The 12,492-nt window shown below is 47.5% G+C and overlaps 1 protein-coding gene and 1 long non-coding RNA gene across 5 annotated transcripts in view; one reads left to right on the top strand and one right to left on the bottom strand.

The window, feature by feature from the left end:
* The window catches only part of PBX4 (PBX homeobox 4), a 55,039-nt gene extending 50,476 nt beyond the window's left edge, over positions 1-4,563 (bottom strand). Inside the window, exon 1 of one of the 4 annotated variants that reach the window (XR_013836377.1) lies at positions 4,325-4,563. Coding sequence is in view for 2 of the 4 variants with exons in the window: in XM_079967846.1 (XP_079823972.1) it covers positions 4,325-4,518 (194 nt within the window). In the remaining 2 variants the exon portion in view is untranslated. The remainder of the gene's footprint in view (positions 1-4,324) is intronic. The other 3 variants (XR_013836378.1, XM_079967846.1, XM_079967845.1) reach the window with 3 other exon arrangements.
* Positions 4,564-5,025: 462 nt separating this feature from the next.
* On the top strand, positions 5,026-7,528 carry LOC307211341. Its single transcript, XR_013836383.1, has 2 exons — positions 5,026-5,412; positions 6,870-7,528. It is a non-coding gene; the product is annotated as an uncharacterized lncRNA (long non-coding RNA).
* The last annotated feature ends 4,964 nt before the right edge of the window (positions 7,529-12,492 follow it).

Below are 12,492 nucleotides of genomic sequence, written 5' to 3'. Positions count from 1 at the left end.
TTGCAGCAAACTCTCAAATTGGAATTTTGGCACCTGTGCTTAAATAATCAATGTGTTCTATTTTATTATCAATGCAGAAGAATTACTACCAAATCACATGCAGCATCAGGGCAAAGTGAGTAACTGGAATGATGCTAATTCCTTTTGCTGTGCTCTTCCTATATCAAGCTTGTTACCTCCCATAATTAATTTTAGTCCCATGAGAAAAACACAAGAGAGGCCACTGCGCTCCTAAAAAGGATGCATTTCTCAAGCCAGCATCTCATTAAACAGAATCACCTTGGTTTTCTTGTGTTCATAACAATGGCATGAGTAAAGACAATAGGTTCTAAGATACTTTTTCACACAGAATTCTGCCATAAACGCACCCTCTTATTCAGGTCGAGATGTTTTTGTTTTCTACATCTGCACCTATCAAAGTGGTGGAGGCACAGAATATTGCCTCTGAAAAACTGTGTTACAGATTGCTATGACTACTTCATAACCTTACTTTTTAGACTGTTTATAAAATAAATGCTCAAAAATTCAGCATAGTTAGCACCTTTTGTCTCCCAGCAGTAATGCAGTAATCCAGCCCTATATTACTATTTACAGGAGGGGTCAGCAACCGTTTTCAGCCGTGGGCCGGTCCACCATCCCTCAGACCATGTGGTGGGCCGGACTATATTTTTTTAGGAGGGAATGAACGAATTCCTATGCCCCACAAATAACCCAGAGAGGCATTTTAAATAAAAGGACACATTCTACTCATGTAAAAACACGCTGATTCCTGGACCGTCCGTGGGCCGGGTTGAGAAGGCGGTTGCTGCACACGAAAGCTCATACCTAGAACTAACTTAGTTGGTCTTTAAGGTGCTACTGGAAGGAATTTTTTTTCTTTTATTTTGTTTAGACCATTATGGCATTCTGTTGAAAATTCAGTGGCATAAATGCTTAGAACCATAGAACTGGAAGGGATCCCTAAGGGCCATCTAGTCCACAATGCAAGAATCTCAACTAAAGCATCCCTGACAGATGGCCATCCAACCTCTGCTTAAAAACTTCCAAGGAAGGAGTATCCATCACCTCCCGAGGGAGTCCCTTCCACTGTCCAGCAGCTCTTACTGTCAGAAAGTTCTTCCTAAAGTTTAGTTGGAATCTCCTTTCTTGTAACTTGAAGCCATTGGTTCAGGTCCTACCCTCCAGAGGAGAAAACAAGCTGGCTCCCTCTTCTATGGGGCAGCCGTTGAGATTTTTATATGTACCTCATATCTCTGTTAGCCATTAATGCCTCAATTCAACACAGAATTAGACACACTTACAGCTCCTGCCAACCTAGCAGTTCGAAAGCACATCAAAGTGAAAGTAAATAAATAGGTACCGCTCCGCCGGGAAGGTAAACGGCGTTTCCTTGCGCTGCTCTGGTTCGCCAGAAGCGGCTTAGTCATGCTGGCCACATGACCTGGAAGCCGTACGCCGGCTCCCTTGGCCAATAAAGCAAGATGAGCGCCGCAACCCCAGAGTCAGCCACGACTGGACCTAATGGTCAGGGGTCCCTTTACCTTTAAGCTCAGTCCTGTGTGTGTTTATTCCAAAGTGTGTTGCCCTCTTCCATTGCGCTCACATCCTAGTAAGTGTTCTTAGGGATTCAGCCTTAAGCTCATCAATCTCAGATAGTTTAAGGGCAACTAATTCTGTGCTGGCTTGTAGCCAGTGACTTTAAGGGTGATGTTCCCGTGAGCAGATAGGTTTAGGTAGTTCTCTAGGAATAACTAAGGAACAAGTTCACTTTCCCCCCCGCAAGGGAGATGTTCAGTTTAGTCTTGTTAGAAGATTAATCTGACTCACCAAAGGCTACCAAGGAAGTAGCTACAGCACTTACAAACCAACTCTTGGGTAAAGAGATTCATCCTGGAACAGCCAGGAGTGGAGGGCAGGTGCACACCTATATAAATAGGAGCTTGCAGTCCTGCTCCCTGATTTCTTTTAATTTCTCTGTCAACAAAACTAATGCAAGATAAAACTATATTATGAGTTTGTCCTATTGAATGTACATTGCTAAAACTGTCCAACAAATATGGGCCACCTGAAGGAATTGTGACTTGCTGTTTCAAAGTAAAAAAGTTATGTATAACTTAGCAATATGCTTATTTTAGCCCCCAATGTACAGTATGAAGGAGCACAGCATTTTCTGTGGTGAGCAAACAGGAATTTGGTATTTGTATCAAATTGCAAGGAAACACATGATGGGGCAAAAATGTTATTTTGAAGCTGCGGGACAATTTATATGAATTGCCACCACAGAGAAGACCAATTCTGACAGACAAAAGTGGATTGCTGACTTTTATATGCACTGAATGAATTGTACATGGTTGCTTCAGCTTACAACTCAACCCACATTTACAATGCCACAACTCAATCCAGGATGGACAAATAGTTGATAGTCAGCAGATGCCACTTTACAGCACTTATAAGTAGCCACTTGCCCAGTCACCTACAGCAAGTTAAGAATCAACTCCAGGCTACCAGGATGAGAAGTTGTTTCTTGTTGCCATTTGGCCACAAAGGACTCACATAGGCAAGTGCAGACAAGGAAGTTAGTAAACATGTTTTGAGCCGAGTAACTTTTGTAAACTTATTTGCAAGGCCGCTGTATAGTTCTACCCAATTCACATTCTCAATGCACCAAGTTGGCTGCATGAAGTGGGTCTTAGCAGAGTGGAGCAATGTTTGTGTTTATGGGCCACAATTTTGCTTGGGGTTACAGATCAAACACTGCACAGAGGAACTAAGCAGGAGTCCAAAAAGATGCAAGGGTTCCTCCCTCTCCTCTTTCAGACCAGTCTATTTGTGTGTCTTTACTAAGCAGAAAAATTATAATTTATGTTTTTAAACTCATTATTACACAGAAATTTCACTTAAATCAATGGAACTGCAAAATAATTTTCTGCAAACTCTTAAGGCAAAGACCACGCAACTTCATGGTCCTGTGCAGCACCCCAGCACATGACCTACATGACCGATGCAGAAATCAAAGTAACCTATTGAAATAAACATAGGTATAAAAAGAAGTCAGTCACTATTCTCCCTACCTTATACTGCCAGCCATTTGCAAAAAAATGCAGGTAATCTGTAAAATGGATGCAAATACAGTATGTTCCTCAATGTCAATGCACCACAGGCATTAACTAAGTAAAAACCATTCTCCTGGGATGACTCTTCAACAAGTTGCCAATTAATAGCTGTCTGGCCACAAATTCTTCACAAATGTGGGGCCACAGATCTTATTTTGGTTCCTCACTCAACAAAGGCAAAAAGAACAACAAAATAAATGCAACCAGTAGGCTGCATCAAATCCCTGACCAGATTTTTCATTAGCGGATATCACAAGTAAGAAGCACAATATAAGGATCTGATCCAAAGATACCAAAGCTATCAATCTTTTCCTTCTTGAACATACCATAGGCTTGTTTGCACTTACACAGAGTCCCTGTTCCTTGCAGACCTGCCCAGACTTGCTGCAAGTTCACTATTATCCTTTGCTGTGATGCCTCATGGCCTGCCCACTGCAGGTACTGACCATGGTACCGTTTAAATAGCAAAACTATCTCCCCCACCGCAATCTATTATGCTGGAATTGCTTCTGCCTTAGTGAGCAATGGAGAAATAGCACCAATCCTCTGTAACTTGGGGTCTGACTCCTCCCTAACTAGACTACACTCTTCCCCGACAAAGAATTATTCTCTCTTTCTTATACCATTTTACCAAGTCCCATTTAGTTCCCATCTTGCCTGGGAAACTAATTTACACATTGTTCGGGGCACTGGGACTCTTAGGTCACCTGGTGATCGACCTACCATGGGAGACCATTACAGATTATGGGATCCTTGACCAGATCCCAAGGGAAAGGCCATCTGTCACCAGACCAGGCTAGTCAGCAGCCCAAGACTCTACAGAGATCACTGCATCAAGCTTCACACCTGACATTTTCAGGTGTGCACCTACAGATGCAGAGCATGAACGGAACAGGCTCGCGCTTCAGAAGCGGAGACACAAACTGCCCGAGGAGTTTGGGGGCTTCGGGGCCGCGGTGCCTCTCCTGCTTTCCTCGGAGCTCAGGTGCTCCTGCCATAACCTCCCCCCCCCGGGAGGGGGGGCTTCCCAGCCCTTTTGTCTATGGATTCCCCGCTGGATCTCGGGGGGGGGGACCCTCGCGCAAAGGCAAAGTTTCCGTCTCGCTCCCCCCGCCCGGCCTGGGCCCGCCCCATCTCCCGCCCCCCCCCGGCGCCCGTCCCAAGCCCGGCAGCCCTTCCCTCGGGCCAAGGCGGCGGCGCCCCCCCCTCACCTGGCCTGCGCCTCGTCCAGGCTCTGGTCGGTGATGGCCATGATCTGCTGCAAAATGTCCCCCGTGTCCTGGAGCCCCGGGGGCGCCTGCGGCGGGGGCGGGCCCGGCGGGGCGGGCAGCCGGTGCGGAGGGGGCTCTCCGGCGCCTCCCGGAGGGGGCTGCAGACCCGCCAGGAGCCGCGACGCCTCCTCCATGGCCGGCGCGCGGCGAGCGGAGGCGCCTCAGGCCGGCGGTTGTGCGGCCCGATCCGCCCCCCCCCCCCCCGGTGGCGGTGGCGGCGGCGGCGGCGCTGGCTCTGGCGGACGCGCGACTGGCGGCGAGCAGGCCCCGCGACCCTGGCTCCTCGCGCGCGCCCCGCCCCGCCGCGCACGGGCTCCGCCTCCGCCGCCTCCTCGCCCGTCGCCCCGCCAAGCGGCAGCCCCAGCAGCAGCAGCGGCGGCGGCGGCGGCGCGTCTCCTCCCGCTCCCCCTCCCCTCGCGCGCCTGCCCTCCCAGCGTCCCGCCCCCTTCGGGGACAAAGCCAGTCTCTCGGCGGCCGCAGCGCCATCGCCGCCTCCCAGGGAGAAGGGGCGGGGCCGCGCCCAAGACGCCTTCCCTGACTGGCTGCCGCGGCGGGATCCTTCGGGCGCCTCTCCTCCCGGCGCCGCCCCCCCCCCGCCCCGCCCCGCCTTCCTGGCGGCGGCGGCGGCGGCGGCGGCGTCCTCCGGGGGCCGCCCGGCTGGTCTCCGGGCTCCGTGGAGGCGGCGGGCGGGCGAGCGAGCGAGGAGGGGAAGCAGCGGCCCCGAGGTCCCGGGGGGGGGGGCAAGAGAAGCGCCTGGCGGCGGGAGGCCGAGCCAGCCCTCGCTCCGCCTGGACCGAAGGCGCAGATGCAGGCAGGACGCTGCTTTCCTGTCCTCCTCAAGGCCCCGCAGGCCAGCCGTGCAGGGCAGAATCGGGACCCGCGTCCATCCCTCACGAGGAACCCTGCAAAATACACTCAGAGCTCTGCATAAATGAGAGAACTTCCCGTGCCCAGTGAGGGAAGGCAGGATAACTTTTTGAAAATGAAAACAATGGGAAATGCTCCTCATAATGGAAGATGTTTGATAGGTATGTGCCACATTCTGGATGATTTGATACTCCCTCTCTATTTGTTATTACTCTGCCTTCCTCACCCTGTGACAGATGGCTCCACAGAAGAAAGCCATGGTCTTAGCATCTCTTGCAAAATCACAGAGATTCATGCAACCACTTCTGCAACCAGGTTGTGACCATCACAATGGAAGTTGTGCTCCCTAAAATAAATAAAGTCATCATTTGTGTGCATGCATATATATTCTGGGAATCCATGCTTTGACCCATGCACCACATTTTTCTCTCTGCCTTAATTCACAAAACACATACAGAGTTTCCATCATTCTAAGCTTCAGTTACACGCTTCTCTGCACATGGTATTTTACCTCCCATGCTGGGCACAGAAACATTGAATCTTCGAGTTGGAAGGGACCCCAAGGGTCATCTAGTCAAACCCTCTGCAATGCAGGAATCTGAGCTAAAGTGACCATCCAACCTCTGCTTAAAAACCTCCAAGGAAGGAGAGTCCACCCCCTCTCATGGGAATCTGTTCCACTGCTGAATAACTCTTAGAGTCAGAAAGTTTTTTCCAAACGTTTAGTCAGAATCTCCTTGCAACTTGAAGCCATTGGTTCGAATCCTACCTTCCAGAGCAGGAGAAAACAAGCATGCTCCCTCCCCCATGTGAGAGCCCTTAAGATATCTGAAGATGACCATCATATCTTCTCCAAGTCTCCTCTTTTCTGGGCTAAACATACCCAGCTCCTTCAAGGGCTCCTCATAAGGCTTAGTTTCCAAAGGTCTGCCTTTGATCATCTTGGTTGCCCTATTTACACTTTCCAACCTGTCAACATCCCCCTTAAATTGTGGTGCCCAGATTTGGACACAGTGTTCCAGATGTGGTCTGACCCAGGCAGAAGAGAGTGGGACTGTGACTTCCCTTGATCTGGACACTAGACTTCTGTTGATGCAGCCTAGAACAGCATTGGCTTTTTTTGCTGCTGCATCACACTGTTGACCAGGGGTTGGCAAGGTTTACCTCGCCTGGGCCAATTCACTTCAGCGGAGATCCCTCCGTGGGCCGGATCATGCGCATGCATGCCCCCGATTTCTGGCAACTGCGTCTGCGCAGACACGATTTCTGGCACTGCAGAAGCAAGTCCCTGTGCTGCGCTGCGCCGGTTTAGCATACATGTGGGACCTCGCCAAGAGGGAGGTTTGGGGGTGGCTTGTGGGCCAGTTAAATGACCCCCGTGGGCCGCTTGTGGCCCATGGGCCTTAGGTTGCCTACCCCTGCTGTTGACTCATGTTAAGCTTGTGGTCCACCAAGACCCCTAGATCCTTTTCACATGTACTGCTAGTAAGCCAGGTGTCCCCCATTTTACATTGGCGCAGAACCTGACATTGGTCCCTTCAGAAATGCATTTTGTTAGCCTGAGCCCAGTTCTCCAATCTGTTAAGGTCATTTTGAATTCTGATTCTGTCTTCTGCAGCATTAGCCACCCCAATGGCTCAGGGAGAGGACAGAACCCTGAGGCACCCCACAAGTGAGAGCCCAGGAGTCTGAACACTTATCACTTTCTGAACACGGCCCAGGAGAAAGGAGCAGAACCACTATATAACAGTGTCCTCAGCCCCTCTAGACAGTCCAGAAGGATGTCATGGTCGATGGTATCAAAAGCTGCTGAGAGATCCAGCAGAACTAGGAAACAGCTTTCATCTTTGTCCCTAGCCCACCGAAGATCATCAACCAGCGCAACAAGGCAGTTTCAGTCCCATGGTGAGGCCCGAATCCCGATTAGAAGGGATCCAAATGGTCCGCATCCTCCAGGTATGAGCAACCACCCACCGGTTCAGCAACCACCCGCTCAATCACCTTGCCCAAGAATGGAAGATTTGAGCCGTTAGTTCATTTTGTTCAATTATTTTAGCATATTGTTATGGTTGAAATAAAAATAAAATAATAATAATAAATTGTCCAGTTAGTAGCTCCTTATAGACCAACTAAGTTTGTTCTGGTATAAGCTTTTGTGTACATACACACTTCTTCAGATACCTGTTGTAAGTCATTTGAGTGTCATATTTGGGCAGCAGAGGTGGGATATTTTTTTTTTCATAAAGAAACAAAATTATACAAATATAGAATTGTAAAGATTTTCTAGTACCATTATTTATTAATGTGCTGCTCTTTGTAGTTCCAATGAAGGCTTGCTTGTTTTCATTGACTCAACTTCTGTCTTCTTGTTTCCTCTCTTTCTTCCCTTCCTCCATTTTGCCTAGGTAGTGGTGCAAATTTGAACCATGTTTTACAGCTCTCACGATTTTCAACCTATTAATTCTGTGCTGAATTAAATTTTGTACATTTTGCTCTTCAGTGTGGTTCAGTAACATTTGAATTCAGTCCCCCATCCCCATTTATAAATACACAGAAGCTCGCTCGTTTTCCTATCTATTCATACCAACTCAGACCCAGTTATTATAGTAGAAATGGAAAAAGCTAACTACTACATACATGAAGGTTTGATTGATTGAGAACATTACTTGTGGTTATTGTTTTCCCTGTAGATTTGAAGCTTGAGTCAGTTCAATCAATAAATGCACCAATATTAATAGGAAGGCACAGCGCTCTGCCTGGAAACCAAACATTATCCTCTGCAAGGAAGCCTGGGGAGTGCTGGGAACTCGCTCAACAACTGCATCTGCTGATTCCTTGAAATTTCCACAGATGAATATTCACAGATTTTTAGCTCAAAATGGTAAAGGCCACAGCGGCAGTCCTGCACACAGGCTGCTGACATCCCACTGAAAATGGAAGTTAAGCAAGCTGTGTTCATATTTAGACAATGAATGTTACAGTGATTCAGCAAAAGTACTCCATATTTAAGATTTATGAGTATCACAAAGGAAACATTCTGAGTTAAATTGCTTTTTACATGGGAGTAGGAGAGAGAACAATAGCCATAATTTCAAACTAAATATATATATTCAATTGTGCTCACTGGATATAAGCAGAGAACCTGACACTCCTCTGTGCATTACAGCACCTGATATTAAGGCAATATGAAGTAGCAGCCGCAACACTGCCAAGAGCTACAGGAATCATGAACTAGGCAGGGTGTTTAGCTGTCTGATAGGGGTAATCAGATGGGTTCTGTCACAGAACAGCTTTTAAAAGTATATTCTTCAAAGATGTTTCGTAAGCTTGATGACAGGCTGGACAGTCGATGTTAAAAATACCAAAAGGTTCATTTATATAATACCTATGCTGAAACCATTTCTAGATCAGAAGCTGCTTGCCTGTTGTTTGGGAGAATAATATTCTGCAAGTGAAAATGGGACCGGCTCTCTATATTTTGGATAGCTGAGGATACATAATGCTCACTGGTGATCAGTCCATACCCTGCCTTCCCCAACCTGGTGCCTTCCAGATATTGTTGGACTACAACTCTCATCTGTCCCAGCCAGCGTGGCCAATGCTGTGTGTGTGTGAGAGAGAGAGGGGGGGGTCACCAGGCTGGAGAAGGCTGTGCTAGACCCACAAAGACGCCTGCCTGCAGTACCAGATTTACGGATAAGCTAAACAAGCTATAGCTTAGGGCCCCATTCACTTGGGGGCCCCCAAAAAACTCAGAAAACAAAACAAAACTGGATGTACATTTCCAAAATATAAGATAAAAATAAAATAAAACCTACATACAGCAACAGTGTTTTGTGTTGTGTAGGCTCCTGTGATGTAAGTAATGGGCCCCACCTGCTAGCCTGCTCCCTAAAATACCGCTGGTTTGTTGTTGATAAAGGACAGCTGGACATATAAAGGGCCCCATTACCTTCAGTAGCTGAAGCAGGCTTCCTTAATCTTGGCCCTCCAGATGTTTTTGGCCTACAACTCCCATGATCCCTAGCTAGCAGGACCAGTGGTCAGGAATGATGGGAATTGTAGTCTCGAAACATCTGGAGGGCTGAGGTTGAGGAAGCCTGGCTTAGGGCCTCATCAAACCTAAATCCGGCCCTGCCTGCCTGGATGTGTCCATGGAAGAAGAATCTGGCCAGGGAGAGTGAGAGAACCAGGAGGTTTTGGAGTTAGCTGGCAAGAAGAAGGCTGCTCTACCCTGCCTCTTCTTAACACTTGGGGGAAGTCGCTGGGGCCGGGGGGCGGGTGGAGCATGAAGCAATACATTTTAGGTTTCAACCAGATTGCTGTGGTTGGGGGAGGTTGCTGACACATTGCCTGAGCACCCGCTGCTGTGCCAGCACAGATATCTGATCCTATGAACTCTGTGTAGATATTTCAGAAACCCATGCAGGCTGTGAGCCCATTCCTACCCTTGGGCTAGGGAGGGAGGGGAAGAAAAAATCCAGGAACCTAGCTGTTTTCACATCTAACAGAGCAGCACACTGTTAAGCGGAAGATCAAAACTTGATTGCAGCAATGACTTGCTCTATTAAAATGTACCATAACCTCCTCTAAGGTAAGAAGGTTCAGAGCCCAGGGAGTGATGGTGGGACAATAATGAGTGGCCAGAGGGAAAAGAGGGAGAAGACTGGGAAGAGACAGTGTCAGAAACTGAAGAGTGAACAGGCCGTAATGAGCTGGAGAGACTGTGGCAGAAAGAAGTTCAGACTCAGAGGCAAAAGCTGAAGCAGGAGAGGAGGGAGGTCAAGAGGCAGAGATGAGTCTGGCTAGGGAAGAGTCAGAGGTGTCTCCACCTCCTACTGTGACAAGTGCCCCTTGCCCTGTCTCCCAGAACCAGAAGAGAGCTGAAATGAGCGGAGCAATGACAGGCTGAACACAGACACAGTCTCCAATCACTTGGAAAAAGCTCTGGAGAGGAGGGGACTTAGGCAGCTATGCAGAGGCAGGGACTTTTAGTCTCAGCAACTGATGCATGGAGAAAGACCTACCAGGGTTGAGCTGCTATGCTCGTTAGGCCTGTCACTCTGCAAAATCTGTGAAGATCCTGGTTTTGCTAATAAAGAGTTGAGTCCAACTTTGAGCGGTGTGATTTACTGCTGGCTCTGCTGGCTCTGTGACAGTAGGGCTTCCTGTGAGCAGGCTGCATGGACCCCAGAGGATCGGGGGGGGGGGGGCGTGCAGACTCAGAAAAGAGGGAGATACAGACACACACCCCAAGATGGCCAAGTACTTAGTAGTCCCTTTCCTGGTCCAGTAACATTTTGTTTACACTCATATAACATTTCCTTTTAAATAAGTACGGCAGTTTTTTCATATTTTTTATGCTATACCCTTTTCACATAGTGGAGTGGGGATGATATACATAAACCACCTTGCCCTGCTCACAGATAATCATGTCTCTACTGGATAATGAAATGAAAAGGAATTAAATTGTAGGGCAATAGTTCACATGGATACTGCTGAGGGAGCAGGGAGACCTATCTTCTAGTCCTGTGATGAATCACCTGCGCTTATACAAAATGGACAGGGGTATAATTAACAAGTGAATTCTTGCATGTCAGCACAACAGAAGAAAGTTCATTCTCAAGCTGAAGCCGGAAGCAGGCAACTGACCGAAGTACACAAACCTGTACATCTTGAATGCAGATCCACCCTCTTTCCTTGTGAACCACACCTTTCCTCCAAAAACCTCTATAAATTGAATTAATATTTAAGCCATAGGGAAAGATTTTTGATGCAGAAAATGAGTGTACTTGGATTATTCCAGTAGTCCATGGCTTTGTGCTGGGCCATGGGACTCATTCTTATTTTTAAAAAATAAATAAATACTACCTGCTGCTTAATTGCCCACTTTCTCTAGTTCCTTTTGTATGCTCCTGTTCCACGCAGGCAGTGTTAGTGTCACTATTGAATAGGGGCTTAACATCATCAGAGATGACGGGATGCAGGAGCTCCCTGTGCAGTTTGGGAATGTCTTCTGAAAATGTCTCTCCCCCATCTGGCAAAGGAAGATACCAGACACATCTGATCAAATGCAGCTGCATAAATTAATGCTCATCTAATCCCACTGGACGTAATGAGCACATTGGATGCAGCTGGGCTTGTCATTTCCCATTCAAGGCCACTAGGTGCCTGCAACAACTTGCAACTAGAGGTGGATCAAAGCACAGAGAGAGTAAAATTCAGCAAAGCAGGAATACCAGTGCTTTTGAGAATCTATGAAACTAAACTAAAATCATGAAACTAAAAAATAAAATAAGATCCAGAACTTTAAAGCCAACATATTCCCACAGTGACAATGCTTAACTATTCAAATAAACTTTTCTTACATTACAAAGTGTACACGGCATACGTTTAAAGCAAATTATTTCCTCCAAGAATGCTGGTAACTTTAGTTTTCCGCTCACAGAGCTACAATTTCCAGCACCCTTAACCTCTGTCAGGATTATTTGGAGAAATTAATGGGGGTAGTTCAATGTAGCGCTCAGCAGATGGCCCCATCAGTGCAATCATTTCTGCTCGCCTGACAAAAAAAATCTGCCTTCTCCTCCCTTGTTCTGTTGACCCCTTCCAGAGCCAATTTGGGAGGTCATAGAATCATGGAATCATAGAACTGGAAGAGACCACAAGGGCCATCAAGTCCAACCCCCTGCCAAGCAGGAAACACCATCAGAGCACTCCTGACATATGGTTGTCAAGCCTCTGCTTAAAGACCTCCAAAGAAGGAGACTCCACCACACTCCTTGGCAGCAAATTCCACTATCGAACAGCTCTTACGGTCAGGAAGTTCTTCCTAATGTTTAGGTGGAATCTTCTTTCTTGTAGTTTGGAACCATTGCTCTGTGTCCGCTTCTCTGGAGCAGCAGAAAACAACCTTTCTCCCTCCTCTATGTGACATCCTTTTATATATTTGAACATGGCTATCATATCACCCCTTAACCTCCTCTTCTCCAGGCTAAACATGCCCAGCTCCCTTAGCCGTTCCTCATAAGGCATCGTTTCCATTTTGGAAACCATTTTGGTTGCTATCCTCTGGACACGTTCCAGTTTGTCAGTGTCCTTCTTGAACTGTGGTGCCCAGAACTGGACACAGTACTCCAGGTGAAGTCTGACCAGAGCAGAATACAGTGGTACTATTACTTCCCTTGATCTAGATGCTATACTCCTATTGATGCAGCCCAGAATTGCATTGGCTTTTTTAG

The sequence above is a fragment of the Podarcis cretensis genome, assembly GCF_951804945.1.
Source record: "Podarcis cretensis genome assembly, chromosome: 2".
NCBI classification, from domain to species: Eukaryota; Metazoa; Chordata; class Lepidosauria; order Squamata; family Lacertidae; genus Podarcis; species Podarcis cretensis.
The sequence above is the reverse complement of the archived record's forward strand: the minus strand, read 5'-3'. Positions and strand labels throughout refer to the sequence as shown.